The sequence below is a fragment of the Exophiala dermatitidis genome (assembly GCF_000230625.1).
Source record: "Exophiala dermatitidis NIH/UT8656 unplaced genomic scaffold supercont1.7, whole genome shotgun sequence".
Classification (NCBI taxonomy): domain Eukaryota; kingdom Fungi; phylum Ascomycota; class Eurotiomycetes; order Chaetothyriales; family Herpotrichiellaceae; genus Exophiala; species Exophiala dermatitidis.
The window spans coordinates 2,648,518-2,675,995 of record NW_008751652.1 but is presented as its reverse complement, the minus strand read 5'-3'; the positions used below and the strand labels follow the sequence as shown (position 1 = coordinate 2,675,995).

Sequence of the window (27,478 nt, the reverse complement as noted above, 5' to 3'; positions counted from 1 at the left end):
TGCTATAAGTCTAACGGAATTCTATAACTTACTCGTCGATAAAAACGTTAAGAAAGTTATAATTATATTCCCTACTTAGGACTCCTAAAGTGCTCTAAGTACGAACGAGGTCTTCTAAGCGCTAGGTCTCTCGTCGCTAGCGTATTATACGATAAGCTAAGTAGACTATAATAGATTTATAACCGGTAAGGAATACGTAGATCCTAAGGATAAGGTACTCCTAGACTACTATAATTACCTCGATATCTTTAAGAAATCTAGAGCGAACGAGCTTCCTCTATATCGTTTTAGACTCGACTACGAGATTAAACTAATTTATAACGATTAGTATAAGTATCCCTATAAGAAAATATATAGAATATCTTAATAGAAACTTACCGCCGCGAAGAAGTATCTCGACGAAAATCTAGCTAAAGACTTTATTCGTCTATCTTTATCTTCTATTACCTCCCTAGTTATTTTAGTAAAGAAACCCGAAGGAGGACTCCGGTTCTATATCGATTATCGAGCTCTAAACGCTATTACTATTAAAAATCGATATTCTATTCCTTATATTAAAGAGACTCTAGATAAGTTATATAAAGCTCGATATTATACTAAATTCGATATAATCTTAGTCTTTAACCGTTTACGAGTAGTATATAGAGATAAATAGAAAATAGCTTTTATAATAAGGTTTAGGCAGTTCGAATACTTAGTAATATCCTTCGGTCTTTATAATACCCCGTCTTTATTTTAGAACTATATTAACGAGGCGCTCTAGGATATTCTAAACGATTACTATACCGTCTATCTAGACGATATCTTAATCTTTAGTAATACTCTCGAAGAATATAAACGTTATATTAAGGAAGTATTAAAACGTCTTCGGAAAGCCTAGCTCTATCTCGATATTACGAAAACGGAGTTCTACTTAATAGAGATAAAGTACCTTAGTATAATTATATCTACTTAAGATCTCCGTATAGACCCGAAGAAGATTAGTACGGTACTCTAGTAGGCTACTTTACGGAACGTTAAAGATATACTCTTATTCCTAGATTTTGCTAATTTCTACCGAATATTTATCGAAGGTTTTAGTCGAATTATACTTTCGCTTACGGAACTTATAAAAGGAGCTAAAGAACGAACCTTTAGATAGACTCTAGAATATTAGAAAGTATTCGATATCTTAAAGAATCGCTTTACTACTACCCCGATTCTTTAGTACTTCGACCCTAATAAATAAATCTAGCTAGAAGTCGATACTTCCGATTATATAGTCGCCGGCGTAATATCTTAAAAGAATAACTAGAATTAACTCCGCTCTATCGCCTTCTTCTTACGAAAAATAAACTTAGCCGAGTATAACTATAAGATATACGATAAAGAGCTCCTAGTAATTATTAAAGCGTTCGAGGAATAGCGTCTAGAATTAGCGGAATTAGACCCGGATAAGCTAGTTAAAGTTCTATCTAATTATCGATCTCTCGAATATTTTATAATTACTAAATAACTTAATCGACGATAAGTACGATAGAGCGAGTTCCTATTAGAATTTAACTTCTAGATATAATACCGACTAGATAAATAAGGTACGAAACTAGATAGTCTAATACGGAGACCCGACGACTAGCCCGAGAATAACGATAATATTCGTATAAAATATTAAAACTAGGTTATCTTAAAGCTATAAAATCTAGATACCGGCGTATTACTAGTAACCTAACTAAAGATAGTTAGCTAATTAGCGATAATATTTATTCGGAAGAACGATATAGATTCTATCGAAGAATAAGTTAAGAGGATATATATATAAGATAAACTACTTATATAATTAATCGATTATATAAAGAGAGGTTTAAGAAGAATTCCTAAGGACCTTTTCGAGAAATATCTACGTATTTCTCTTACCGACTATAAATATAATAAAGAAAGTAATATACTTTAGTATAAGGGATATCTATAGGTTCTAGATAACGACGAATTAAAGCTAGCCATTCTATAGACCTATTACGATACTTCTATAGTCGGATATCCTAGGAAATCGAAGACCTATAGTACGTTAAACTATTCATACTTCTAGCCTAGAATAGCTAAGTATATACGACGGTATATTAGTAACTACTATTTATATAGACGTACTAAAGCTTTTCGTACCGGATACTCTAGAGAATTAATATAACTGCCTATTCTAGCACGGCCGTGGCTAGAAATCGCCGTCGACTTTATTATCGACCTACCCGAGAGTAAAAGCTCTACTAATAATATAGCCTACCGAAATATTATAGTAGTAACGGATCGACTCTCGAAACAGCGTTACTATATTCCCTATGCCGATATAAGCGCCCCTAAGGTAGCTCGACTATTCCTTCGCTATATATTTAGTTACTACGGATTACTAGATATAATAATATTAGATCGAGAACTATAGTTTATATCGAAGTTTTAGAAATAAATATATCGAGTACTATAGATTAAATAGCGCCTATCTAGCGCCTACTACCCTAAAATCGATAGTTAATTCGAAAACTCTAACTAGATTCTAGAATAATACTTACGAGCTTATTATAACTATCTCTAGACCGACTAGGTAGATTAGTTACTAGTAGCCGAGTACGTAATTAACTATTATATATCGAATATAACGAAGATATCCCTATTCTTCGCTAACTATAGCTACTATCCTCGATTAGGAGTAGAGTCTAGGAACGTAGTATAAGGACCTCTAATATCCACCGGCGTAATACTCGATAGGTAGATAGTAAACGAATTCGTTATACGAATCTCCGAGATTTATAATTAAGTACAGTTCGAGATAACTATAGCTTAGGTAGATTACGAACGAAAGATAAGTAGGCGATATTCTTCCTCTACTTATTAAATCGATAATATAGTATAGTTAGACGTACGTAACTTAAGAACGAACCGACCGTCTAAGAAACTAGATCTTAAGAATTACGGACTATTTAAGATTACGAAAGTGGTAAACTTACGAGTATATCGACTAGCACTCCCCGCAGCCTAGAAGATCTATAATATCTTTTATACTTCTCTATTATATTCGGCTTTAGAAGATACCGTACTAGAATAAACGCTACTACTACTACTACCGAAGATAGTAGTACGAGACGATATAGCGGAGCTAGAATACGAAGTAGAATTTATCCTAGACTCGAGATATTACGAAAGGAATCGCTAGATCTAGTACCTCGTATAGTAGAAGAGAGATAGAGAGGATTAGAGAAACTAGATAGATATACTACTGAGGTCGGACGAGTTAGTATAAAGATTCTATAGAGAAAATCCCTAGCGGCTAGGGCCTCCGAATAATTGTAACTTTCTACTTCCTGACGTAGATAAAATATCTATATACGTAGAACTAATATAACTACTAATACCTTCCGAGCTAAATAACGCCCTAGTCTTACACGAGGATAAAATACCTAGACCGGCGGAACTAACGCAGCTATCGCCTCTAGAGTTAGACGAGCTAGTAGTAGCGGAACGACCGATAGGCTAATCTACTAAAGACGAAAGACGCCGATCGTATCGGATAAGACGACTAATACGACGATTAAGAGAGGCTAATAAATATAGTTAACTAGTGTTAGCCGTTGCTATATTACGAGTAGACTAATAACGAGTCGACTATAAGGGCCTTCCTAGTATACTATACTAACTAAGTTATTAAAGTTACTCTATACCTTCTAGTTAATAGTCGTAGTAACTTAATAATAACTAACTAAAAGGTTAGTATTCGAGCTAAATATACTAGTAACTAGAAGATTTATACTATTAAGGAGAGATATAGTAATAGAAGAAGCCTTTAGGAGCGCGGAGATAGCGTTTATAGCCAAAATTGGGTACAAAGAGTATTAAGTTATTCGAACTTAAGGGACCTCGCCAGAACTTTAGGGGGGGTAATATTACGGAATAAGGCCTAGATATGGTTACATAACTAGTATATAATTACTTAGCACGTGACCTAGCTGGCGCTAAGCCCCATTTGTTAATTAGGCTTGGCGCGCCCGCGAGCCTCGGTCTGGTACCTCTACCAACCGAGCGCTCTTAACTCTCTTGTAGTCCTTCGTACAACAATTTACTCTTTCAAAACGCCTCTCTTGCTCGAGCCGTGAGAGTAAGAGTAACTGTATCGAGCGTAGGCGGAGGAGGAGGAGTAGGAGTACGAGAACCTATACGTCAACTATTATCACTGTCATCACTGTCATCACGCGCTTCACGCGCTATACGCTCGTTATAGGTCTCGTTATTAGGAGTGTTGTAGTCGCAGTAGTTGTCTCTCGATAGGTGCGTAATTCGTGTATTCTGTTGTCGTAGCCACTGCTCTTGTGCCTTTTGGATCACTTATGACGGATCAAACGGTATAATACCTATTTTCTTCTAAGCGCTATAGATTATCGATCTCTTAAAAGTCTTATTTCTTATCTCTATAAGATTTAATAGAAAATCTAATTTATCGAACTCCTCGGCGCCGTATCGTATCGCTCTATCGATATACTCGCTATACTAGTATTTATACGGCTAAAAACAGATAACGTCGAGAGACTAGTAAAAGTACGAGATATACGTAGGAAGTAAAAAAGATATAATCTTATAATCCTAATAGTAACTAACGAAGCCGAACTTAAGGTACTCTATAAACCCGTCGAGGAGGAGAAGTTAATAGAGGCCTCGCGTTCTACGCGCAGTTAATCTATTAAAGTGCTTTAGTTACTCGAACGTAAGCTCGACGCTCGAATATTCTATCTCGGACGCGTATAAGAGGATCTCTAAATAAAGATTTAGTAAGATATACTTCTCGAGAATCGTCGCCGTCTATATAATAACCTAGGGTTAAATTACAGTACCGTTACTATAGATATACTTAGTTAACGTTAACGTCTCTCGATTGTTAGGGCTAGGTACGAAAAGCCGTACGTATTCGTCTCCTCTAGCGACGATTTTGTACGGTTTGCCGTAGCCTATTCTAAACCCTGTTTAATCGACGTTATATATATTATAGTCTAGAATACCGTATTCGACTCGTATATCTACTAACTTACGAAACTAGCCTCTTAGGGTTTTAGGATCGTACGCGCGCCTGCGCTCGACGGTAAGAGGTCGACCTATCTTTATAGTATATTTAGGATAACGCTAAAGAAATCGATATTACTATCTATCTCCTAGTCTATAAACTTCAGTATCGATCTTAGTACGCGACTTATTAAGAATATTCTGCGTAATCGATCTAACTATTCGCGGCTTCGTAGGAATACCGTGTCGATAGAGCCTATTAATTACTTAATAGAGAGCGAGTTTCTACGCGTTCGAGAGCGCTTTGTTATGGCCGCCGTTATTCTCGATATCTCGTACTCCTTTTAGTCGACCCGATAACGTCGTTCTCGGTATATCGAATTCACGCGCGACTTTAGATATCGAGGCGCTAGGATGGGCTAGAATCTATTCTATAGCGTCTTTTACGCGTTACGAGCGGTCATCCTCTATCTTTACGGCGTATTCGATAAATTTACGGTATAAAAAACGCGTTATATTTGTGAAAAATTAAGGATTTCTAGAATATCTACAATATCTATAAAAACGCGACGTACTTGGTAACCTGACGTAGTTGCCGATAGGCACTTGCTCGTAGAGTAAGTGTAGCGCCGCGTAAACGCGGCCGCCAAACTCGGAAGGAGGGGTGGGTCCCCCTGACGAGGTCCTTGGCACGGTTAGTTGAACACTTATCAACACTATACAGCTTAGGCCCGCTTACGCCCAAGGCCCCAATATAATGAGGTTGTACCTTCGCCGCTTTCACCAACACCCGATGTTCCCACACGTTTCTCAGCGCTGTCGCCCTCGCTCTCTCTCTCTCCGCATTGTGAGCTGAGTGGAATGTTTCAATAACGAACACGAAAGCAGCCCGAATACTGGGTGCAACGTGGATCAATCACCGATGAGAACGGTTGTAGAAGTGCAAAACTCGCCCATGTGGCCCGCCTCCAGCTGACCTTTGCTCGAACCTGAAAGCGTGCTAATGCAGGTTATTCGGGCGAATGGCCGAAAATTGGAAATTGACGGGCATGGCATGAACATATCAGCACATAATGAATCGAGATGGGAGACATGCACGGATTTCGAGCGAGCGACCGCACAAGAAAGAGCGAGACTGCGCACCCATTTGCCGCCTGGTCCAAGGACTTGATAACTTGGCAGCAATCGGTTCCAGAGGTATTAGACCTTCTGAACGCAACAGCTCAGGATCGTCACACGCAAAACGTGTCTATCAGATAAATCGAGCCTACAAGAATTCTCTTATCCACTCATTACTTCACATAATACGGTATCTGCGAAGATCAGGAAAATGAAGACCAGCCATGTTACTACACAAGCCGGTTCCGAGGACTCGCTCATTTTCTGAGGACACTGATGACATGGCACCTGGGCTGTCGGTATCCAAAGCTGGCTACCCAAGCCTCGGAATAATCAACAGGAAATGACAACATCTTATATAGGCTGCTCGAAACGAACTGTGGGCCACAGTTGAAAATTGTTACCGACTAATCATATCTCAACGCGCCGCTCTCCAACTCTCGTTCACGGGACCTGTTGACCAAGCCCAGGAACCCACCATAATCAAGTCCTCTTCTGAACAGCTATCTCCATATAAAGAATGATGTTTGGGCTCTGTTGCTCGAGACCCAGGAAGCATACCAGTTCGAAGGACAGACAGCATCAACACAAACCAGATGCTTCATGTCTGGATTACATTGGCCGCGTCACCAAACCGGAAAGCCATGAATTCCCTTGATTGAGCCCTTTTGTCACAGAGCCTGTCCCTCTCGACAGTTCTGTGGTGGAATGTTTGATGATAGCAAGAGGAGCGAAGGTTCTGAAGGGAATAAGTCGAGGTAGAAAACACTGATACGAAATTGGTACGATGATAAAATGGTCCTTTCACTTGCTTCTACACAAGTCTTGTGTACCAGCTGCATTCCTAGCATCAGTGACGCTTGTGAATATTCCCTTGCGTACATTGATAACCGCTTTCTTCGCCCACGGTCAGCTCGCAACTAGCCCCTACAGCGGAAATTTGGTGACGCCGCCTAAAGTGCTGGATGCTCCGTATGCTGAGTGAAATACGCCTCGAGAAGCCCTTGGTAAGGAGCGTAGGAGTCTTCCGTGGACCAGAAGAAACGAGATAATATTTGACTAGGCTGTATAGACGGAATTCTCCTTGTCGTTCTGTTGTCCCGAATTGATCTGTACTTTTGTCACATGCTTTCTAAACTTACGAGGATTGACCTTGTCCTCAAACCTAAATGACGAAACGCATTAGTAAGGCAACAGCCGGAGGGGATGTGGTGATAAAAGATTCAACATACATCTCGTCAATTTCTGCAGGTGTACGCCGAGTCACTTCTGGGAGCATAAACCAGGCGACGACGACGGCAATGGCGCCGGCTGCAGCGAAGCTATAGAGGCGAGGGGTCAGGGTGCTGGACTGCATCACGAAATGAGGACCCAAGAATCTTACAAGAATCCGGTTTTAGGGCCCCAGTGTGCGTCACCGTTGATCATCAGAGGTGTGCAGAAGCTGAACATGGTGGCGATCATGTTGGAAAGGGCCAATGCCCAGCCGGCTGTCTGCGCACGTAGTCGTTGTTGAGGGATTTCCGCAGCATAAGCATATCCGATGGCGGATGCCCCCGTAGTAGAGAACGTAGCCAGACACGCAAAGAAGACCTAGAAGTCACAGTCAGACTCCGAACACGAGCGCTTGTGAGTCGACCAACCAGGAGAGAGCCTAGTGTTTTTGAGGTGTAGTCAAAGCATCCAATGATGCCTAGGCAAAGTACAGATACGACTGTTACTGCATAAGGATAGACCGTGAGTGGTCGACGACCAACTTTGTCGGTCAGTGTGGCCGTGAAGATCATCGACAGGATCTGGGCGCAACATAGAATGACGGTGACAAGAAAAGGATTTTTGTTGCCGGCAGCTTGGACTTAAGTAGAGGCGAAGCGTTAGAGCGACTGATCAATACCGCAAGTATGGAGAGAGAGAGGGCTTACAGAAATACGTGGAAAATGTGTTGAAGACGCTCAAACCAACAAACTGCTGGGTGATCTTGGGCCAAGCCGCAATGAAGAATCGGATGAGGTTACGCCCTTGGAAAACGGACCAGAGCCCTTGCTGGGAATCTCGTTTCGCGATGACACGCTCCGTCTCGATGGTCGCAGTCATAACACTCTGAAAATGCCCATGTGAGCTGCCGAAGATGGGAATGATCTCGAGCCAGATGAACTCACTATGACCTCTTGTACATCATAGCCTTCGATATGGCCGTTGAATCTTGACAAGATTTTCGATGCTTTGTCAAGCTTTTCTCTACCGGCAAGCCACCAAGGGGACTCCGGAACTAGAAGAAACACCAAAAGCATACCACCAATCATCGCCCACTGCAGCACATGTCAGTGACATACTACTCGAGTCGTACAATGGCGGCCCCGCCAGGAGAGTTGACCTGCCTGAGTGTAGATCGGTGTCCGGAAGTCATGAGGATCAACTGCGTTGAGACTGTTGAGTGCCACCGATCCGAGAAGTTGCCCAATGATGAACCAACTACCAGTCATCAGTCAGACAAGTGAGATATAGCGCTGCACCGAGGCGATGCGCGCTGTGAATACTCACAAGCTGTATGCATTGATGAGAAAGCCCCTCAGCTGCGTTGGAGCAATCTCAGAGAGATACACAGGCACGGTAGCTTGCAACATGCCCACTCCAGCTCCCGAAAAAAGCTTGGCCACAAGCCAGTGGTCCCAGCGGGTTGCAAAAGACTCTGCAAAGATGCTCTAGAGATATAAGGTATCAACATCGTGCTCACGCTGGACAGAGCGCGCGCGACTGATCACAAGGAGTCAACGGCAAGATACTCACCGCCATGAGGAACACCCAAAGAATGAGAAGTGCAGGCTTGCGGCCCAATCCATCCGTTGCAAACCGGAGAGTCTAAGAATGGCTGTCAGATATCCCAGCCCCAAGCCACCCAGTGAATGAATGGCGCTTACCATCTGACCAAGGGTTTGCCCGGCAGATTGGATCCCACCCCAGGCTGAGACATATTTGCCCGGGATGACTTTGGTGCCGGGGCCTGCCATCTGTCGAATGAAACCCTTGTTGGACACGATACCAGCATTGAGACTGATTTCTATTCAATTTAGTACTCAGCACAGTCCCGTCGCATGTGCAATGGGCTCCATGGAACGTACGGTAGCCGTCTAGAGAGGCACTGAATGCTGCGGCCATCGCTACGGCCGTCACCAGCTTGTATACCTTGACCGACTCCCAGATGGACAGGTCATCCATACGAGAGCGCATCGCGGGTCCTTCAACCTTGTGTGACTCGCTGACATCGATGTGTTCAACCGCCTTCCCTGCCTTCGTGAAACTCATGTTGCCATCACCCTCCGATGTAGATTCTGGACGTGAATGCGGCATCATGGCACGAGTGAAGGAAGATGCAATGTACAACTGAAGGGCTACTCTCCAAATCGACTGACAGTGTAGGCTGATGCGCTGGGTGCTGGCCAAGATCCCCGCGGAGCATGAGAGTCTGACCTTATACTCCAGGAATGATAGGAAACCTGGTCTTTGATCGGTGTGGAGACCCCGCAATTTGAGCCTTCAGCACTTGTCCCGAACCACTGCAAGGTCCCCTGAGGCTGGCTCTGAGCCACGGCGCATATTCAACCGAACATGTCTGGTGAGAGCGGACTTCGCTGTAAGATTCCACCGCGGCCGCTTGCTTCCAGCGCCATGCACATCCTGCGATACTTGGTTGCCGCTGGCCTGAGAAGGTTTCGGTCGCTGCGTGGCTGGCTGTGGGTCGTGCATCTCCAGGAGGCTCACGTTGTCAGTCGCTGTATGCGGACTTCAACATAGTCGCGGTCCTTTCAATTGACTGATGCAAACTCACTTTTTTGATAGATCAAGTCTTGTTTGCTTTCCGTCAATCACAGCTCTAGACAACCGTCGCTCAGTCGTCATCAAGTATGCAGCAGCCCCAACATCATAATTGTTTCCCCCTTTGTAGGGTAGAAACAGGTCGACCACACGGGAAGCCTGCGATAGAGCGCAGTACTACACTTGTAACGTTTGCAATCTCCATGTACATGTTAGCAAAAGGCCGCGATCGCGTCACGACAGCACGAGCGTTTTCTCCTAATGACAAAGTGATCGCGCAAGTTCTTGAACGCTATCAGTCCCAAGCTGGAGGGTGGGAAATCCACACCCACCGTTTGCAGTACTCATACGAGGTACCAGGCATCTCGGAAGTGCCTGCTGGAGTACGAGCGTCACCCACGAAGCAGTTGATCCCTCCCAACTTGCACGACTTCGCTCTCGGCACAATTGTCCCCGTACCAATAGGTCGAGACTCACCCTGTATGCTGGCCGAAATTATTGCCAATCTCTACGTCGTTCACCCAGTGTTCGCTGCAAAGTAAAACTTACTTGTAGAACATTGAATATGGACTTCGGCATTTTCGTACCACATATCGTTGACTCAGGCTCCAGAGTCGTTTACAGTGGACAGAGACCCAAATACCAGCATATCCACCATGGTCCAGACTCTGGTCGCTATATTGTGTGACACTCCGGCTAGAGATGTGGGTGAGGCGCGAAATCTAGCTCGAGATTGTCTGTCACCCCATGGGATCGCCGCGCGCCTCCTGGAAGTACACTGACCACTTCGACTGCCCTAGCTAGTCGTAACTTGACATGCTTGTGACCATCTTCGCCCGAAGTCCACGACACCTTCGCAACATTGTCGCTGCCCAACGCCATTTCGGCGTCGATTTCCTTGCTCAAGTGGAGCCGAGGTTTGAATAGAATCTTCTTGCAACCCGGGGCAACTGGCTGAACCCCTGCCAACTCGGTGCAATATTCGTAGATTGGAACGCTGCCCCACGCGTGACAGTCTGAGCGTTGCCGCACATCGTCCTCCTCCCAGGTTGACAGATTATTCCTGAGCATCTTTCTCCAAGGGTCCCATACTCGAGTCCAGAACGATGCGTATGCTTCTTCTCCGGCGAGGGCAAATGCTCTTAAGGCATAAAACTTCATCACGTAGGAGCATTCGGAAAAGTCGGGCCGTGCGAAGGATTCCTGCAATAACCGAGTGCGTTCGGACTCAGGCACCGCACCCGACAAGACGGCAAAGACTTGACAATGTTGAGAATAAGCGTCCTCGCGTGCGACATCAGCAGTCGAGTCGGTGAAAAAGCGTCCGTCATAGCAGTGCTTTCGGACGGCTTCAATCATACTCTCTGCTCGTGTTTCGAATTCAAGGGCATAGCCTGGTCGATTGACTTCGCGGACCAACCATGCTGCTTGTTTCAGAACATAGGCGTACAGGAGACTGAAATATGTGTGACGGTTAGTGGTCCTGCCTGATGTAGGCACGCCTTTATCTTCATGCTCATCTGTTGCACCCCACGATGTCACCCAGTCAACGTACTGCCACATATCTTTCGGCAATCCTCCAATCAGACCGTCTTCGTCAACATGGCTGTCAAAAAACTCCAAGATTCCATCGATGCGGGGAAGGAACGAGCGTGTGTATTTGGTGTCGCCGAAGAAGAGGTAGTGATCGCATACTTGCAGGACCCAGAAGAGCGAAAAGCCTGCAATGATTTGTGGCACATGAGAGGGGAAGCGAGACTGTGTCATACCCTCGGGGGTGATGGATGCGGCAAAGTTCGTAATTGTTTGGCGCATGAGCCTGTCATCCCCCGAGAGCAAATAATGGAACAAGCCGGTCAGACGACTGTCGCCCGAATACCTGCGGTCTCATTGTCAGTTGCGGTGCAGCCGACAGTGGCTGATCGAACTCACTGAAGCTGCTCATAGAACGGACAGTCAACATACGCATCAAACATGCAGTTCCGCAGGGTTCTGATGGAGACATCCCAAATTTTACAGCTGTCGGCATCCTGAGCGTCGCGCCAGCTGGCCTTGACATTGAGAGGATAGTTGACTTGCTTCGCCAGAAATGACTCCATTGACACTGCGGCTGAGCCGACCACAACGTTTAGACGTATGATCCGAAAGGTTCTGAACCAGAAAGGCTCATAGGTGACCCTTTGGCCTACTGGGACGTCCAGAATTACCTCATCGAAAGGCCCAATAAGATGACCTTCAGTAGCGTCAAGTCGATCAGATTTTGTGCGAAAGAAGGGATAGGAGCGTGGCTCGTGCTCATATCCCTCGGAATACATAATTTTCAGCTTTATCTGGGAGGATTGCTGGGCGTAAAATGTCCATCGCAGAAAGGCTGTTGAGTGTACTTCAGCTTGTAGTTCCAGAGTGTGCGAGGAGCCAGCCGGGAGTGTGATGGGCTTGCTCGCGGAAAGATACTTGGCCCAGTCGTCGGTCGCGAGGGGGCTGTGGCAAGCCCTGATGGTGTCCACCGCAACAATGGTCTCTTCTGGCATCGGAATGGAGCGTGGACGTAGTCGCCAGGGGCTTAGTTCGCCATTGAGGGTCTTAAATCCATATGCTTTAGGCTTGACCGACTCGGGAGGACCAGTTGGGCTGACGCGTTCATTGATCTGTCAGAGATGTCAAAAGCACATCCATTGAGAGGTCTGTCTCCGACACCTACATGCAAAAAGACGTCGTCGATCAATCCAGTCGGGAAGAGGATGCTGTCGTTGATTTGAGCTCTCCATTCTCCTGGGGTGTCCAGGTCCACTGCCTGTTTGCCAGCCTGGATCCTGCCGTAGATCGACACACCTGGAAATGCCGTTCGCTCGAAAGGCATGGCTGCCCGTGACGATGCAAAATATCGTAGAACGACGAATTGTATCTGGTTCTCGCCCAGGTGGAGGTATGGCTGGATGTCGACAGTGTCATAGTACCAGATCGAACAACACCCTCTGCTGGGCCCCACGGCGACCCGTGCGCCATTCACGTATAGTTTGTATCGCGTATCGGCGGAACAGTACAAAAGAGCTCGGTCAGGGTTGTATGCGAGGTCAAATTGTCGTGTGAACTCGACAATGCGTCCAGCAGTGTTCCTTTCAGATGAGTCAACCCAATTGGCAGGCCAAACCCAGTTGGCCGTGAGACTCTTGACGACCTACTTGCACGGTCAGTTCGCAGAAACCATCTACATTGAATATTCCTACGTTACCTCTTGCTCCTGCTTGTCTTGCATCGCCGAACCTCGAGCCATGTCATACATCAGGTCTTCTGCGCAGGACGATGAGGGTAAGTGTCTGTCATCTTCAGGCCGTCATTCTTAAAACACGCTGAATTGGAGTTTCGAGGCGTCGGGGGGACCCGCCGTCCAAAGTTTTCGGCTCAATTCTGGCCGAAGAGCTTCAGCCAGATTCGAGCACCAGACTTAGGATCTGGTGGCACCAATGTTTACACGGGTTCAGGACCCAAAGTATACTGTAATGTTCCTAAATCGACTGACCTGTACACGGCAGCTCCACCGATATTCTCCTCACTCGAGGCACGTTTCCCGCTGGGAAGGTACATGTCGATTGGGGGTCTTATATAATGAAGTTGTCAAGCGGCGTGTTTCGGTGGCCACTAGTTGATAGGTTTTTATCAAGTATCTAGGAGTCAAGGAATTGACTACATGGTTGTCTAGTCATTTGACTGCCGTACTGACATACTGACACGATCGATGTGTTTGAATTATTAATGTCAGGACACCAACATGACCGAGAGGTGAGAGGGAGGGTGAGTGCCGGTGGTTATACAGTAAAAGCGGCACGTGTGATTTCACGGAGGACTTGTCCTGTTTTAACGGGGCCTAGGGCCTCGTTAGACTATATACTTTCTAGGGGTTGTACGATAGCGTACGACGCTAGTCGAGACCGAAAGACGGTCCTCGACGTCTTTATAATACTTAGTATCTAAGGGTACCTATTATATTATATCCTTCTCTATTTAGACTATTAAATAGTCTTATTCGTCGCCGAAGGATATCGAGTATCCTAGTTAGCCTTATAGAAGAAAATAAATAGTATCTCTATATTCTAAATATTCCGTTTCCTAAATAGCCTATTATTAGAATAGATATCTATAGTATCTATACCTTCGATACCCTTCGAGGTACTTAGAGCGAGTATATATCTCTTATTATTAGCTATAAGAGTAGTATATACGCCCGAAAGGGTAAAGAGAAGTAAATTGAGAGTAAATTAAGATCGTTAAAACGATAAGTAAAGAGATTTAGTCCGCGTAATAGTACTCGCCGTTACTCTTCGAAGCTAGCCCGAGATTAATCCGAAGGGGTCTCGAGAAGTATAAGTAGTCGTCTCTTACTCTCTTCTTTCTTACTTTCTTTTATACCTTCTTTTAGTTATTTATATTCCTAAGTCCTAAGTCTTTTATCGATTAAAGCTAACTCTTCTATAACTTCTATTACCGTTACTATACTACTATAATAAGTTAGAACGTCGACTAGACTATAAGTTCTAAGTATCTCTTACTATCGCTAAGTTAAGAAGATAATTAAAGGTCTACTAGTAACTAAAGCCGCGAAAATAGCTTTCTTCGTAAGTATACTTAAACTCTATCGTATAGTATAGTTATTAATTTATTTCTAGATTAACGATAGACTTTATAGCGTTAAGTCTAATAATACGTTAGTTAACTCTATTACCTAGGCGAGATAGTACTAAGAGTAATTCTTTTCTTCTAATAATAGCTTATCGGTTTAGCTATATAGCCGTATCCCTTAAAGACTAATCGAATTTTATAGTTAAAGAGATATTACTAATATAAACGTTAGAAACGCTATAGTAGAGTATATAGTAAATATTATAAATAATCTACGCTATAAAATATATCTTCGTATAGTTAAACTAGATTCTTATTAAGAGTCGGTATTCCTAGAGTACGTTTCGATATCTATCTCGAATTCGCCTACTTCTATAAATATAGTATATCTTTTCGGCGAAAAATATATAACTTATACTATTCGCGAAGTCGATTATTCTTTATCTAGTAATTAAGGTATAAGTAGCGAAGCTTCTAGTCGTCGTTAGTCTACTATATCGATATTAACGTCTATTTAAACGCGTAGTACTAAGAAATATCGTACTTAATCCCCTAAAATATAGAAAGAAAATCTAGTAAAAGATATAAAAGAGATATATTTTAGCGAGAGAATAAGTAGTCTATATATAGCCGACGAGACTAGAGAGATAAGTAGTTATATAGCTATCGAGATTAAAGGTCTAGAGAATAGATTCGACTTCGTATTATCGTTATAAACGGATATAGAAGATCGACGTCGAAAGATATTAATCGCTATCTAGAAGGTAACGTAGTAGACTTTAGATCTATACTATACGCCGAAAACTATTAAAGTTATTTATAGAATCGATAAATCCGATATACGTATAGAGTAATATTCTCTACTAACGCTAACTCGATAAAATCGTCGTTCTATAATATCTATATCTTTAGTAAGAATAGAAGTCGTTAAGACTAGTCTAAAGTCGGAAGAATACGACTATATAGCTAACGAGCTACTACTAAGATATCGTTAGTATACTAACGATTCTTCTCTTAAGCTATTATTATAGATATAAAGTTTACCTAGACGTATATCGGAAATATATCGTTATACTAAAGAGACTATATAATACGTACCTACGCCTCCTAAGCTAGTATATAACCCTAAGCGTAGTTAGATTATAATATAGTAATAATTCGTACTAGTCTCGTCTTCTATAGGTTTATTAATATAGTCTATATAAGACTATATATCGACTTACTCGATACTAGAACGTCTATCTTTTTATTATCTAGCGTACGGATAGCCTACTACTTCTACTTATTCTATATATAATATTTATCCGCTATCTACCTATATATAGTAATCGAGTCCTACTTCTAGTTTAGGTCTTTTAGAGTATTCTTATTATAAAACGACGGCGCCGATAGGAATACTACTACTAGAACTAGCTCCGACGATATTATAGTAAGAAGATCGCGAAGTATTACTATTTTCTTATACTACTACGATAGTAGACGATACTCTACGAATAGTCTATTTTATAGATAAATCTTCTAGTACGATATAACGAGTAGGGAAGCGTAAGCGAGATTCTTCTACGCCTACTATATAAGGCGATTTACTATAATTTATTAGTTATTTTTAGGTTTTTTTAATATATCTAGAGCGCTTCGTAGGACGTCCCGATAACGCTTAGCTAAGAGTTAAGATCTAGTCTATACTCTAGTTTCTATAGATTATCTATAGAGAATACTATCGTTATTAGATTATTTAGTCTTATACTATATTTAGCCTAGAATAGGGTCTTAGTAAATATTCTTTAATATATCGTCGATAAGGAACTAAAGGCTCGACTATATTATAGTTAATATTTTAGAATATTAACGAGAATAATAAATTATCTCGTTTCCGCTTCTTACGAGATTTCGAGTATTCTTAAGGGACGAGATTCCCTTCGGGTATTAAAAGAGTTATTCTAGTAGAACTAGAAAATATCGTAGATATACTTTCTATAGTATTAGTAGGTATCGAGAAGAAGAATATAGATATATTCTAGTCTATAAGGTCTTATAGTCTTATATCTTTAGGTTAATTTAATCTACTAACGACGTATAGCTCTTCCTTACTCGAGATAGTTTTAGCTAACTTATTATAGCTATTCTCTATATAATTTATATAGGATAGATCTACTATATTGTCTATATACCCTACGATATCGATAGGATAGGTCTCGATATCTATCGGTATAGATTCGAGTAACTCGATATAGGATAGAATAGGGGTATCTCGTATAACGGCGTCTTAGTACGGTCTAATAGAATTACTCTAATTTCTTAAAGTCTCTTATCTATCCTAATATCACGGACCTTAAAGGCGTTAAATTGATGAATTGCAGTATAAAGACTATGAACGAGTTGAGCAGGAGGCACGAGGTAGATATACTGCCTGCGTACCGACTTAGGTCTTAGCACTAGTTACGTGCTCTAAAGATTACGTAGCTAGTAGTTATATATATACTAGGTTAACCCCGTGATATCACCCCCCCTCAAATCGATACGAGATCTCTTAAGCTATTTTATACTCTTTAACTAGATAACTCTTCTAACAATTTCGGTAATTAAATCCTATTTACTATCGATAATAAGACTTACTAATCTTTCGAATAATCCTATCTCTCTTACGGCTATTAACTAGAAAATGTAAAGTAACTTTAAAGACTTAGTTAGTATAAATATACTAGGAAGGCCGTTATAAATAGAGATAAGAGTTCTACTCGCGATATAATAGTCGAGTATTATCTTTAATAGTAATTAGGAATCTCTTATCTTTCGTAATGGCTTTTTAACTCTCTAAGATCTCCGACTAGGCTATAGTTTCTTAGCTAGTTCTATCTCGAACTTATATCCGGTAGGTAGTCCTAGTTTATTAGGATAACGTACGTAGAAACCTTAAACTACTTTATTACTTCTAGGTAATACGTCTTTCTAATCTCTCTAGTCTTCTCCGTAACCTTTCTATTTTATAAGATATTAAAGTCGTTTATTTCGTCCGAAATAGCGTAAGTTTTATATATCTTCTACTTCGTAGTATTCTTCGTATAATTCCTCTATACTACTATTAGTTTCGATAATAATTAGAGATAGCGAAGGTTAAATCTATCTAGATAAAGCGTCCGTAGCTACGGGGTAAAGTAAAGATATATAGAATATATTATAAATCTTTATAGACTTAGGTAGATTAAGACGATAGGCGCGTAAGTTTACTACTTCGCTTACTTTAAATAGATCTAGGTTCTTAATATCTAGCTTCTTTAATAGACGTTACGTATATATATTCTAAGCATTTAACTAAACCAAGTCTTCTACTTAATATAATAGTAAAGCTACACGATACTACGTCTATTTCTTATAAGTCGCTTAAGTATATATTATTTCGTCTCGAAGTTCGTTATAAATCTTTATTATCTATTTAGCGAATTTATCTACCTAATAAGCGTCGAATAATCCTTTTAATATTAATTAGGGTTTTATACTAGAAGATTTAATACTAAATCTCGATTAGAGTTCGTAGTTAGTATAGAATAGTAATACTTAAGTAGTCTCTAAAATATATATATTAGCTACGTATTCTACTATAGATAACTATTCGGTCTAATCGTTCTATAGATAGTTATAATAAGCTCGTAAATATTATTCTAGAATTTAGTTCGAGTTCTCGGATTATCTATCTATCTTAGGATAAAAAGCCGAAGATATCTTTCGTTTAATCTTTAGCCGTAAGCATAAGTATTCCTAGAAGATAAAGATAAACTAGATACTACGGTCTAATACAATTACGTCTAGCAATCTATATCGGCTATATACATATCGTAGAAAGAGATTTACGGTAGATCTAGCGTCTATATCCTTATATAGAATAAAGTATCTTTATTTAGATAGCCGGTCTATTACTATTATTACGTTAGTATAAATAACTTCGTCGACTATACTAGGAGATAGATCTATAATAAAGTCTATTACTACTTCGAGCTATAGGCGTTCTAGTACTATTAATTATTATAGTCCTTCGGAGTAGGCGTCTCTAAAAGCTTTAGTCCTTCTATAGACGTGATAATTCCGAACGTAGCGGCGGACTTAATCGTATAATCCTAGCTAATAGTATAACTAATTTAGCGTCGAGTACGTCTTAGCTCGTTCTAGGTAATCTACTTCGGATAGTTTATAATATATATCGAGAATAGCTCTTCGAAGCTCCTTATCGTTAGATATCTATACTCGTCCTTTATAGAGTACCTGTCTATCGCGTTCCTTATAATCTATAAGAGAGATACGGTCTTTAGAGATTATATATAATAGGAGTTTTATTACGCCATATTATAGAGCTTCCTTTATCTATTGAAGCACCTCGTCTCGCTAATAAGTACGTATAATTTACTCTAGGATAGGTAGTGTTTTATCTTCTTATATAAGAAGCATTAGTGCGGCAGCTTATAGTTTCTCTAGTAGGAGTATATCTTATCCTAGATTATATAGCTTTAGTATTACCTATTACTGGTATTAAACTCGAGTATTATCGCTATTCTCTGGTTTATCTCTAGGGCGTCTCGTTAGGCTATCCGGCTTTATACTCTATTTTCCTAGTCGATATTGTATCTAGAAATAGAATTCCGATAGAAACTTACTCTATCGAGTCTAGCGACGATTAAGTTATTTAGTAATTATAAAGTATTCTAACGACTAATAATTAGAAAATACCTTAACGGGTTTCTTAGGATTAGTACTAGCTAGTTCTAGCCTTTATTCCTCAAACGTACGGACGATAGCTAATAGCTCCTTATCGTATATCTCGTAATTATACTCTATAGAAGATATCTTTTTAGAGAAGAAAGCGATTAGTCTAAGCTTATTATCCTATATCTAAGATAATATACTAGCTATAACTAAGTTCGATACGTCTACTTCGATCTAAGTTTCCGCTTCGAGATTAAAGTACGCTAGGATAGATACTATAGTAAATTATAATTTTAGTTCTTTAAAGACTTATTAGTAATCGGCCGACTAGTAGAACTTATTCTAGCGTTTAATTAAGTCTATAAGTAAATAGATAATCCGTCCGAATTCGGTAATAAATATACGATAGAAGTTATAGAATTCGAGAAAAGATAGGACGTTTTTTACGTTTCGAGAGATAGACTAACTTAATACTATCTAGATCTTCGCTAGATTTATTTTAAGGCCTTATATAAAGATAATTATCCCTAGATACTTAATATCTTACTTATAGAAGTTAGTCTTATCGATATTTATAAATAGTTCTACCTTCCGTAATCGTTTAAGTATCTTCTTTATATATCGTCGATACTCTTCTAATATTTTACTAAATACTAATATATTATCTAAGTAAGCTATATAGTAGTTATTAAGAATATCTTAGAGAGCGCTATTAATATAGTTCTAGAAAGCGGATAGGATATTATATAGTCTAAAGGGTATTACTAGATATTCGAATTAACCAAAACGTATTATAAAGGCTATCTTCTATTCGTACCTCTTCGCAATCCGTAGATAGTTAAACGTCGTAATAATATCGAATTTTATATAGAAGCGTACCCGATATAGTCTATTAAGTATTTCTCGAATTCGTAGAATAAAATAGCGATTCTTAATTATAATAGTATTTAGTACCCGATAATCGACGTAGACTCGAAGATCTCTATCCGGTTTCTTTACTAATATTATAGATAATATAATAAAGGAGGTTAAAGAACGGAGAAATTCTTTTACGAGTTATTCCTAGATATACTTATTCGTTACGTTAAGCTCTATTTACGTTATCCCGTAAGTTTTCTTATACGGATATTTATCCTAATTCTTATAAATTAAGTAGATCTCGTAATTAATTCTAGGTCGATAAGGTAGAAGCTTCTCGAACGATATTTTTAAGAATACGTCTAAGTACTTATAGTATTCTTTCGGGACTCTCTTTCGTAGATCCGTTTTAATATTAGTAGAGGTCGTCTTTTTTATAAAGCGCATATAATTAGCGAGATTTATAGCTAAATACGATAATAAAGATATATTAACTATATAAGGCTAAAGATTCTTATCTATAGGGTCGATATTCTCTATATCTAGCTAGTATACTATAGCGTTTACCTTACCTAAGTAATTCTAGAGTAGGTTATAGAATTTAGAGATTTCTAGAGTAGTAATCTCGATCTCGTTAATCTAAACGGGCGTTAAGAAGTAGGTTTAAGGTACGCTAGAGCTATATATAACGGTAATCTTTCGATACGGTAAATAGAAACTATAATAGTCGAGGTCGAAGAATATCGATCGAGCTCTAAAATCCGGTTTTATATTATATTTCGTTATTTAGGGAAGTTCTAGTATTAGTAGATAATTAAGTTTCGATACTACGTAATATTAAAGGCGTTCGTAGTATTACTCTATAACGAAGTCTAATTTAGTATAGTACGTAAGTACTAGTTTTCGTCTATTAGTAACTCTTAGGGATCGTGGATACTTTAATAGTAATATCGTTTAAGTAAGGCCTCTTTTTCGTAGTATTCTCTTATTAATAAAAGAGGCCGTTACTCCCGTATCTAATATTATATACGTACGTATAGTCTTTAAAGAGGCGATAGATAGTTTAAAAGACCTTTAAATCTAGGACGAAGATATAGGCTTTAGTATCCTAATCGTATATTCGAATATTAAGTAGTTAGACTCTAGAATAGTTAGTAATATAAGTTTCTCGATTAATATACTCTCTTCGAGATTATCGGGAAGAAAGTGGCTTTTATCTCGCTTAGGAGAAGATTATTCTATACTATCTAAGCTTATATAGTATAGAATATTTAGTTTTTCGACTCGTCTCCTAATATTACCGAGTCGTTATTCTTATCCTAGGTATTAGGTTTATTTTCCTCCCTATAATCTTTAATTTCTATAAGTAGTAAGTCTATATCCTTTTTCTATTTAAAAAGTCGATAGTCTATATTCTCGGGTCGATATCTCTTTTCTCCGTAGTCGAAGTACGCGCTATTCGTAATTAGTTTTAACTTAATTAATATATTAGCGATATCGAGTACCTATCTAGATAATTAGTCGCGCGTTAACTTCTTTATTAAGGGTATAGTTAGAGTAGATACTTTTATAGTAGAACTACTAGTATAAGTCGAACTACGATTATAGCGTACTAGTTAGCGCTTAGAGGATAGAGATTCTCTATCCTAAGTCTTACGACGAAACTTCTTATCGAGTAAGATTTATTCCTTATCTAGCGAGACTACTAGTAGTTTCTAGAATATTTTATACTTCGAGACTTCCCGTACTAGTTTCTAAAGAGAGTTATCGATCTTATCTATCTAATTTGCTATTCGATCTTCCTTAGTTTTATATATAAATACTATAAGACGCTAGAATCGAGAAGCGAATTCCTCGACTAACTCGTTAACGGACTTCTCGTATTTCTTATAATCGATACGAGCTTATTTATCGTAATAGTGAATTCTATATAATAAGTCTAACTAGATTAGAATATTATTAGATTTCTTATAGGCAATACTTAGATTAATTCTAGTATTCGGTAGGTATAGCTCTATAGCGTTATAGGTATCCCCTGTTAGGCGAGACGCTATATAGGAGATAGCGGCTTATAGCCCGTTTACTATCTATATATCTTATTCTATACGTAGCTTATAGAGTATCTTAGTTTTCTATTCGAAGTACTTAGACTTATTACTATTAAATTCGACTAGATCGCTCACCTTAATACGATACTTATATCCCGAGCTACTAAGGGCCTATTCGGTATAGTTCTAGATAAACGGATACTAGGGCTAGTAAGACTATATAGAAGTGCGAGAGAGGGCTATAGATACTCAAGAGTTAGTAGATATACTCTTTCGACTATATTATTAATCTCGATATTCGTTTAGATCTTCGAGAAAGTTATACGCTTAACTAATATTAGTCTATCTAGGGTAGTTAGGGCGAAGTCCTAGAGTACCGGGTCTAGGTAGAGGTATAAGGTTATCTTCCTATAGTTACGTAATTCTATCGTTTTAAATAGTAGTCTATAGATAGGCGCGTAAGTTATTTACTTAGTTTCGTAAGCGGCTAACTTTAGTATCGAGATTATTAGATCGAGTTTTCTATTAAAGACTAGATTCTATAGCTTATCTTCTCTATCGCTATTTCTTATTAAGCTAATTTTATATCTACGCTATTCGAGTAGAGAAGTCTTCTACTTTAGTCTTAAGTTCTTAGTACGTAGTCTTAAGTGTCGCGTATTGGGCTTTCTTCTCTTAATATTTGTCGTCTAATATATAGATAATGGTATCCTGTTCGCGGGCTTGTATTTTCTAGTACGCCTTAGAGTATATTATCTTTTCTAAATTATACTCTACTTAGATATATCTACCTATAAGTCGATATAGTAGAAGGAATATCTATTCTAGTTCTATAGCTATATAGACTACTAATATCTCGTACTTTAGAAACTTTAAGTCGTTAGATATAAAATAACGTAATATCTTTTCCTAGATAGGTTTTCTATCTCTATTCTTAACGCGTAGTAGCTATCTTAAGTCTAACTAGCCGGGAATATAGACTACTTTAGACTACTTCTTATAAAGAGATAATAAGATTATATTCGATTCTTTATTCTTCTCTATAGGTTCTAGCTCTAGTTCTTTCTCGTTATTAGAGATATAAGTTCGATTCCCTATATCTTTATCTTCTTTCTCGATAGTTAGAATAGTAGTTCGGGGTATATATCTAGTATCTTTAGTATTATCTTAAGAAGTAGAGAGATCGAAAGAAGTAAGTAAAACTTTTCGAGTAGTATCTACGTAAGAGGATAGTTAGCTCGAATAAATAGATATAGAAGGGTCTAAGGTAGCGCTAGACTAACTACGGGGGTAGCGTTCGAGAATATCTAGTTATATAATTATAGACTCGTTTTCGATACTAGGCTAAGGTTAGTCCGGATCTTAAGATTAGGATCTACTAATAGTATAGAACTAAGAGAGGTTATCGAGGTCCGAGTAGTTATTAATTAACTAAGACTAACGATCTCGATAGGGATTAGGTCGGCCTAATATACCTATTATAGTATAAATAGTAATCGACGAGAAGTAAAACGTTCGCTAATCTAGTAGTTTAAGATCAACTAATAATAGATTACTATTAAAGTTAAGATAATCGTAGGTAATAGTAAATAGTTATCGACCGATCTTAGTATATTAATTAGGTAACGTAGATCTCTAAAGTTAATATAATCGTAGATAGAGATTAACAATATATAATTAGTATAAAGGTTTTTTTGTATAGCGCTCGGTCCGCGCCTTATAGGCTCGAATCGGGTTCGTATAGAGTCTCTCTCGAGATTAAGATTATCGTAAGCGAGGAAGGATTTCTATAGAATAATTCGGTTAACTATAATAATAAATAAAAATAAATTAGTAGATACTATAAGATATTACGAACCTTAAAGGCGTTAAATTAATAAATTATAGTATAAAGACTATAAACGAGTTAAGTAGGAGGCACGAGGTAGATATACTGCCTGCGTGCCGACTTAGGTCTTGGCACTAGTCACGTGCTCCAAAGGTCACGTGGCCAGTAGTTGTGCATACACTGGGTCAACCCCGTGACACCTAAATATAGTTCTCTATTCTTTTCTAGAGTATCGGAGGGGTTTCGAGAGGGCTAAAAGTCCCTTCGTTCCCTATCCTTCGCGTATCGAGAGAGTTAGATAATAATAGTCTATTACTACTCTTCTATTTCTATCTAATCTAGGCGTATAAAGAGATAAACTTTATTCTAACTATTTTATTCGATACTCTTAAAGTACTAATATCTTTATTACTCTTTCTAGCGATAAGATATTATCTATCTAAAGACGGAATAATCTACTTTAGAGAATTAGAAGCGAAAGCTACTCCGATTATAGTTTATTTCTCGTAGGCCGTCGTAGTCTTCTCTACCGGCGTCGCGCCGTAGAATATTAGCTTCTATTCTCTATTTCGTCGATATCTATTTATTAGCGTTACTTTAGCTCTACGACTCTTCTCTATCTTACTTAAACTATCTTCTAGTTATTCTTATAATATCTATTATTACTTCGATATTATTAATAGCTTATAGTATATCGAGAAATTAGACTTATTACTAAGTATCTAAAGTACTTTATTTAAAGACTTCGTTATACTATCTCTAACTCTTTAGAGCCGTATTTACTATACTTTAATAAACGATTAGATCGTCTATTTATCTAAATCTACTAAATAGTATCGTATTAGACGGCTTTTATAGATAAGTAGATATAAGATCTTCTAGTCTATCGTTTCTAGTACGTAAGTATTAAATTATAACTTCTTTAAAATCCGAAAGAGTCCGAAATAGTTAGATTCGAATTTTTACTTCGAAATATTATTTAGAAGAACGAAATCTTCTTTTTTAAATAAAAGATATAGCGTTTCTAAACGTATTAATCGTAGTTTTCGAAAGTATAGCTCTCTCTCTATAAGTAATTTATTTACTTTATAACGTATAGTATATAGCTATTCTAGTCTTAAGATAAAGTCGATATTAAAATTTAATAAATTAAATTCTTATTAATCGCCTATTAATTAAGATTCGAAATTATAGATAAGCTTATATAGACTTATTCTAGTTATTATATAAAATCTAATACGAGTTACGAATAATATTAATAAAAGATATTTATTTTATAAAAGAATTTATTATCTAATAAGTTACTTCGTAAGAATTTTACCTAGTATTCTATTAAATTTTTCTATTTTTCCGTTAGTCTAAAGATAGTAAGATATTATAGTACGATACTTTATCTTAACGCGATCGAGATAGTACTCGATAATCTTTAAGATTAAATTAGCGCTATTATTTAATAATAATTCTTAAAATACTCTATACTAGTAGTAGATTTCGAATAGAAAGTTAACGACTACTTCGTTTATAATATTCTTTATAATCTTTACTATCGACTAGTCTATAGAGAAATTAATAGTCGTTAGAATCTAATAATTTCTATAGAGCGTAGTCGATAGAGAACTAACGAAGTTAATTATCTACTTTTTAAAAAGTTAAGAGATTCGTTTAATCTACGAATATAGTTTTTTCTAGTTCTTCTTCTATCTCTAGACTAACTAGTATTAATTATAAATTCGAGCGTATATAAGAATATTCTTTATTATAAATAGCTACTATTTGCGTACCTTAATAAGACTTTCTATAGCGGCCGTACTATAATATTCGTAATACTTATAATAATACTCGATAAAATCTCGATAAAATAATATAGAAATAAAGAGAGTAAAGTAAGTATTAATCTTTCGAAATAGACGATCTTCTTCTACGAAGTATTAATCTAGATTCTTAATATATACTAGCTACTTCTTCTAGACTAGATTTAAATCGAATTTACTCTTCGTAATTAATTAAGCTATAATAATATTCTTCTATTCTATATCGTTATCTAAATATATAGTTTATTAGGCGTTTAGAGATACTTCTATACTACTAGAGATCTATACTTTATTAGTAGAGCTCTCTTCTAGAAAATCGAGTCGTCTAGAGATAGTATTAAGAATAATAGCTTTTAATCTCTTACGATATCGAATATCTAAGTCGAATTTAGAAAATTCGTCGATCTAGTATATAAGACGCTTCGAAGGTATTTAAGTAGTATTTAGATATTTTAAACTCTTATAATCGGTTACGATAATTATTTTATATCTATTCTAGAGATATATAATTTAGGTTCGAAGAGTATACTTAATAGTAAGAAGTTCCTTTTTATATATAGAGTAGTTTAACTTAGCTCTATTAAGTTTCTACTTATTATAGACGATTAAGTACTACTTTCTATTAAATTCTTCTTATAGAAGAATATAATCTAAAGTCTACTTAAAATAGTCTATTTCTACGCGAAAAGGCTTTAATTTATTAACTTATTATAAAACTAGCTTAGTAGCGAGAGTCTTCTTAAATATCTAGAAGACGTACTCGTATCTCGTATTCTATCGAATAGATCGGAACTTCCTTTTTCGAAGTTTAATATCCGCTTTAATTAATAAGTCGAATAAAGATATAGTAATCTTTATAAAGTTTTTAATAAATCTTTTATAGTATAAAGCTAAATCTAAAAACTAGCGTACTTTATATATATTTCGAGACTAAGGCTATTCGAGAATAGTCTATATCTTTATAGACGTAGATTAATACTTCCTATTATCTACTATATATTTATAGAATTTAAGCTATTAGACGCTAATAATATACTTCGATAGCTTTATATATAGTTTATAATTATATAATACTCGAAATACTAGTTTAAGATAGTATTTATAATCTTCTTTAATCTATAAGTAGATAATAATATTATTTAAGTAGATAATTACGAACTTACTAATAAATTCTTATAGAGCGTTATTTATAATTCTTTAGAATATCGAAGAAATATTAGTAAATCCGAACGATATAGCTAAGAACTTATACTTATTTAATCGCGTATTAAAGACGGTTTTTTCGATAGATATCTTTTCTATCTAGATCTAGTAATATTCTTAGATAAAGTCGGTTTTCGAGAGCTAGCGAGCGACTTCGATAGTATTAAGATAGTTCTAGATTCGGAGTAAAGAGTAGATATTCTTAATAATAATATTATTAAGAAGACGATAGTTAATATATATACGCTATTTATCTCTAGATTTAGGTATAAAGAGTATAGAGAAGCTCTATAAACTTTCTAAGAGTCGAATTAGATCTTATTCTAGTAAGATACGAATTTATTTATTTTATTTATCTTAATATTCTTTTAATAAAGAGTAGTAGAGTAAATTAATAAACTTAATATTATCTATATCGATTTCGTACTTAATATTCTGCTTCGTTAGAAACTTAGTAGATAGTTCTTCTC

At 37.9% G+C, this 27,478-nt stretch overlaps 2 protein-coding genes across 2 annotated transcripts; both read right to left on the bottom strand.

The window, feature by feature from the left end:
• Positions 1–7,194: 7,194 nt before the first annotated feature.
• Positions 7,195–9,483, bottom strand: HMPREF1120_08760 (MFS transporter, SP family, general alpha glucoside:H+ symporter; the record flags this gene model as incomplete). The annotated part of the gene is made up of 11 exons (XM_009163029.1): positions 7,195–7,300; positions 7,368–7,457; positions 7,520–7,728; positions 7,779–7,990; positions 8,058–8,235; positions 8,295–8,444; positions 8,514–8,607; positions 8,677–8,837; positions 8,923–8,994; positions 9,054–9,193; positions 9,255–9,483. The coding sequence occupies 11 exons, from the start codon at positions 9,481–9,483 to the stop codon at positions 7,195–7,197; spliced, it is 1,641 nt and encodes a 546-aa protein (XP_009161277.1).
• A 1,161-nt stretch (positions 9,484–10,644) lies between these two features.
• On the bottom strand, positions 10,645–13,231 carry HMPREF1120_08759 (alpha-L-rhamnosidase; the record flags this gene model as incomplete). Its single annotated transcript, XM_009163028.1, has 4 exons — positions 10,645–11,827; positions 11,881–12,596; positions 12,650–13,126; positions 13,181–13,231. The coding sequence occupies 4 exons, from the start codon at positions 13,229–13,231 to the stop codon at positions 10,645–10,647; spliced, it is 2,427 nt and encodes an 808-aa protein (XP_009161276.1).
• Between the last annotated feature and the right edge of the window lie 14,247 nt (positions 13,232–27,478).